General features: G+C 58.9%; 1 protein-coding gene across 1 annotated transcript in view; it reads left to right on the top strand.

Annotated features, from left to right (window-relative positions):
* ADAMTS15 (ADAM metallopeptidase with thrombospondin type 1 motif 15) overlaps positions 1–3,141 on the top strand; it is a gene marked incomplete at its 5' end in the record, with an annotated part of 12,254 nt that extends 9,113 nt beyond the window's left edge. The window contains 5 exons of the mRNA XM_019470388.1: positions 1–242; positions 570–747; positions 867–1,045; positions 1,673–1,848; positions 2,306–3,141. Coding sequence (XP_019325933.1) covers positions 1–242; positions 570–747; positions 867–1,045; positions 1,673–1,848; positions 2,306–3,086 — 1,556 coding nt within the window. The remainder of the gene's footprint in view (positions 243–569; positions 748–866; positions 1,046–1,672; positions 1,849–2,305) is intronic.
* Between the last annotated feature and the right edge of the window lie 2,111 nt (positions 3,142–5,252).

Here is a 5,252-nt window from a genome sequence, read left to right as displayed (position 1 = left end):
CTGAAGACCTGCCGGGGACGAGCTACAGCCTGAACCAGCAGTGCGAGCTGGCCTTCGGCGTGGGCTCCAAGCCGTGCCCATACATGCAGTACTGCGCCAAGCTCTGGTGCACGGGGAAGGCGCGCGGGCAGATCGTCTGCCAGACCCGTCACTTCCCCTGGGCGGACGGCACCGGCTGCAGCGAGGGGCGCTTCTGCTTGAAGGGCGCCTGCGTTGAGAGGCATAACATCAGTAAGTACAGGGTGAGTACCTGCGCCGTGAGCCCAAAAACATCCCGCGGGGTTGCCCCGAGTTTTTTGCATGGGTGCTGGCTGAGCGGTCCCCTGCCTCCTGGTGCTGGAGACCCGGCGGGGGACACTGATGTGAAAAGAGTTGGAGGTCCCTTGGGTATTGCGTATTTCTCAAGGAGGGATGCTGCTGCTCCGCTCCATCCAGCCCTGGGCAGGTTTGGGGGCAGCCGGCAGAGGTTTTGCTTGCGAAGGGATGGCTCCGAGTCCAGAGAGCCCCCCACTCGGGATGGAGCCGGTGGCGAAGGGGATGCAGCACCTCACCCTGCCACATCCCCGCAGGTGGATGGTGGCTGGGCGAAGTGGGCGCCCTACGGGCAGTGCTCGCGGACGTGCGGCGGCGGGGTGCAGCTGGCCAAGCGGGAGTGCACCGACCCGGTGCCTGCCAACGGGGGCTCCTACTGCGAGGGCGTCCGTGTCAAGTACCGCTCCTGCAACCTGGACCCCTGCTCTGCTGCAGGTAAGGGGCTGGAGCTCAACTTGCTCGTGGTTGTGTGCATGACCTGTAACAACCCCATAAAACCGGCGCCGGAGGTCCAGGCTGGTCCCCGATCCCATGCACTTCCCCATTTTTTCCAGTGCCGGGGAAGAGCTTCCGCGAGGAGCAGTGTGAGGCTTTCAACGGCTACAGCCACAGCCCCCGCCCCCCCGCCTCTGTCTCCTGGGTCCCCAAATACTCCGGCGTCTCGCCCCGGGATAAATGCAAGCTCATCTGCCGGGCTAACGGCACCGGCTACTTCTACGTGCTGGCACCCAAGGTTGGTGAGGGACCCCCGGGGTCAGGATCTGGGCTGTAGGGTGACCCCAGGGTGCCTAGAAATGAATGCATCTTCCTTGTCTGGTGGGCAGCTGGTGTTAGATGAGGTTGCAGAGGACGGGAATCCACCAGGCTGGTATGAATCAGCACGTACGTGTCCGCTTATTTATTTCAGGGCTGGAGTTGGTCTGTGGAGGGTCTTCCTCTGGGTTTGTAAAGGTGCCTCTGGGATATGCCCATAGTCCTGAAATAGAGGATGATAATTAGGATGCTGGGGAAGCAATGCACGTGCCGGACAGGGCGGGCGGCCAGACACGGGACTGAGTGGGGTGGTGTTAGCTGTCTCCCCAGTGCAGCCTGTTCCCTTTCCCACTGATGCAACAGAAAGGGCAGAAAATGATGTAGATGCAGCAGAAAAGGGATCTAGTCCCATCCGGCTCTTCTCAGAGACCCTAAAAAGCCTGACTGCAAAGCAGAGCGTGAGCAAAGGGCCACATGGTGCCTGCTAGCATCTCCTCAGGACCTGTTGGATGGATTTGGGTAGCCCTGGGTTGGATGGCCGCAGTCAGGGGTGTTTGTGGGGTGGCACAGGGAAATGCAGCGGCTTGTTTTGCTCACCCTCGTGCAGGTTGTGGACGGCACCCCTTGCTCCCCAGACTCCACCTCGGTCTGCGTCCAGGGCAAATGCATCAAAGCGGGCTGTGACGGGAAGCTGGGCTCCAAGAAGAAGTTCGACAAATGCAGTGTCTGCGGAGGAGACAACAAGAGCTGCAAGAAGGTCTCGGGCTTGTTCACCAAACCCATGTGAGTGTTAGGGGACCGCGCATGCTTCCCCCTCCCCGAGCTCTGCTTTTTGGGGCGGATGCAGGAAGGTGGTGGAGATGGTGACGGGGGCTAAGTCCGTCCCGAGCAAACGCTCCTGGTGCTAGTGCACATCACTGCATGGAGACCTGGGCTAGCTCTGAGGGAGGAGCAGGGCACATTTAACGTGCTAACGGCTCCTGCTGATGGAGTGAGTTATCTCCAGTGCATCTGTACTGTTGAGCCAGAGGAGCTGAAGCATCTTCCCATATCTGGGGGACCTCAGCCTAGATGAAACTCAGCATAGGGAAGAGATTCAAAGTGATCTTCACGGGAGGGAGGAGATAACTGTAGGGGTGGGAAGGTCTCAGGGCTGTAGCTGCAGAGCTTCGGGCTGAGGTCACGTCGTAGCGGGATGTCTCCTGCCTGACGGCCTGCCCTGCCTGCTCTTCTCTTCCAGGCACGGCTACAACTTCGTGGTGGTTATCCCCGCGGGCGCCTCCAACATCGACATCAGGCAGCGGGGCTACAAAGGGCTGATCGGCGACGACAACTATTTGGCGCTGAAGAACGGGCAGGGCAAGTACCTGCTGAACGGCCACTTCATCGTCTCGGCCGTGGAGAGGGACCTGATGGTGAAGGGCAGCGTCCTGCGGTACAGCGGCACCGGCACTGCCGTCGAGAGCCTCCAAGCCTTCAAGCCCATCCAGGAACCCCTGACTTTGGAGGTGCTCTCCGTGGGGAAGATGACCCCTCCTCGGGTACGCTACTCCTTCTACCTCCCCAAGGAGAGCAAGGAGGACAAGTCCTCCTACAAGAAGGAGGGCAAGACCCCACTGGACCTCAACAACAGTGTCCTCAGCCTGTCCAACCGCTTGGACGGTGGGAGACCGAGCTACAAGCGTCCCTCCTACAAGTGGGCGGTGGGCGGCTGGGAGGCTTGCTCCGTCACCTGCGGTGATGGGTTGCAGAAGCGTTCGGTGGCTTGTCGTGACTCCTACGGCCAACCAGCCGCCGAGTGCGACGCGGCACAGCGGCCGGCCGATGTCCGGCTGTGCGGAGAGCCCTGCCCGGCGTGGGAAGCTGGACCTTGGTCACCCTGCTCCAAGAGCTGCGGTCGGGGTTTCAAGAGACGGGCGCTGAAGTGCTTGGTCCCAACCGGGCGCCTGCTGCCCCGGGAGAGTTGCAATTTTCGGAGGAAACCACAGGAGCTGGATTTTTGCACCTTGAGGCCGTGCTGAGCAGGTCAAGGGGTGTCTGCGAGGAAGGGCATGGTGTTCCTCTGGCTGGATGCGGCCGAGCGGCAGCCAGGGCTTGGGAGCGGGGGAGATGTCCATAGCACATATCAACCAGGGGGGAAAAAAAAAAGAAAAAAATGGGGGGAAAAAGGGACCTGGGCGTGGGGACAGAGCACGCACACCCCACATGCCCAGGAGAGAGGGATTTTACCGACCAGGTCGCTTGGAGACAGAGCAGGAATGAACATCTACCTCGAAGCCGCCGAACGACGCGGAAACCCACCGGCGGAGGCTGGGAGCCGGGGGACGGACGGACGGAAACGAGGGGGATCGCTGCCCGGGATGGATCCGAGGACAGGCAGGGGGATGCCCCTAAATTGCACAGTCGAAGCCTCCCCCGTCTTCCCAGGGCCAAGCCTACCTCCCCCCTCCCCGGACTCCCCAACACTTGTGCTAAACGGGACCAAAAGGATTTACCAATGCAACGATGGCAAACCATACTGTCCAACCACCGGGGTGACGAGGTGCTGGGGCTCGTAGGGACTGACGCCTCCAGGGCTTGCTGGCGATGACTTTGCAGCCTGGGCAGTCCGGAGAGCCCCAGCAGCATCCCCGGGCCAGGCTGGAAGGTGGTGGCTTTATTTTCATTTTTCTCCTCATGTTTATGACCTGACCAGTGTAGATTTTATGGTGCTTAACTCTGTATTTTTTTTTAACCTCCTTCCTTCCCCCCCCCGATGGATGTAAACCTTGCGTAGCAGGGACGGCGTTATTCCCAGTGGGCTCTCTCACCTGGCTGAGGTTTTCCTATGGTGCTTTGGGATGGGGCTGTGCCGGCATCCAGTGCGTAGCTGGATGCTCCTTTACACCCTGGTCCAGGGCAGGTTGTAAATCACCCGCCTCAAGTTTTTTAGGGCTAAAAGGGATCACTATGGACCTGAGATTTGAGCTGTCATTCCAAAAAAGCAACAAGCAACTGTACTGTAGTACCACGGTGCGGTGCCGCATGGGGTCAGACGCAGCCCCGCGAGTCGCAGGTACTTGACTCCGCTCTGGAAATGGTGCTCGCTGCTTAATGGGACCAGTACGCCGTGCCCAGACCTCCCACCGCCCTCTGCCCTCCAACCTTTGGGCCAGGTTGGGTTATTTTTCCTATGCATTAAACCCCCCTGAGATATCCTGAGCTGAACTCGGTGGAGCTGGGGCAACATTCCCGGCATAGCTTTTGAGCTGCGGGAGCGGAAGATAAATTTGGGTCTTGGGCTTTCCTGGGGGAAAGGGTCTCAGCAGGGTTCAGGGGTGCGGTGTTGAACCTCTTGCTGCTGCAGAGCATCTACAACCAGCTTCCCCCTCCAGGGTTTTGTGCAAGGGTTTATTCGGTACCTCTGATGGTTATGTAGCATCATGCCCGTTGTGGTTGGAGGCTGTCTTACCTCACACATCGCCCTCTTCCCAACGACCCTTTAACGCATCATTTAGGTCTCTTGCTCAGATCCTACCGTCAGGGACCATTTCACTTCTCGCTTTTCCACTGATGAAGGTGCCTCTTAATCAATTAGCTGGGACTGTGAGCAAGCCAGAGTCTCTGGGTCGAGCTATGCCGTTACTGGGATCAGCAGAAAGGGACTATAGGGACGATACACAGATTATGGGGAGGCAGAAGACGCTGTCTCAGCAGCTAGAGGCTTGGAGCTTACCTCGCTCGCTCCGTCCCATGCAGATGTAGCGTGGAAACTCCTTGTGCCCTGTGGTCTGCTCCAAAAGGTCTCCGGCCGTGGGCAAGGCGAGAAAGATCCCAAGAAACAGGACAGCGGTGGCACAAGGGTTTCCTTGCCAGACCTTTCCACCAGCTTAGCAAACCCCTCGTGACAATGTTTGTGAACCCATCCTCCTTGGATTTATGTAAATGCCTTTCTGAACACAAGAATATTTTGGGTCTCCACGCTGCTCGATAGAGCCAGGAGCAGATGTTGTGGTTGCTCTGCGCAGCAGGGGATGGGATTTAACGTTCCAGGGAATCCCTTCCAGGTCTCCGTTCCCATGAACGTATCATCCATTTTCAGAGGGTTTTCCTGCGTAGCCCAGCCCGCCGCGCTTTCCCCTGGGGACAGAGCTCCGAGGAGCTGCCCTTTTGTGTCTCGCCATCCAACAGACGGTTTCCAAGCCACC

This window comes from Aptenodytes forsteri, unplaced genomic scaffold, assembly GCF_000699145.1.
Source record: "Aptenodytes forsteri isolate BGI_AS27 unplaced genomic scaffold, ASM69914v1 Scaffold126, whole genome shotgun sequence".
Classification (NCBI taxonomy): Eukaryota; Metazoa; Chordata; class Aves; order Sphenisciformes; family Spheniscidae; genus Aptenodytes; species Aptenodytes forsteri.
This window is presented reverse-complemented; position numbering and strand designations above follow the sequence as displayed.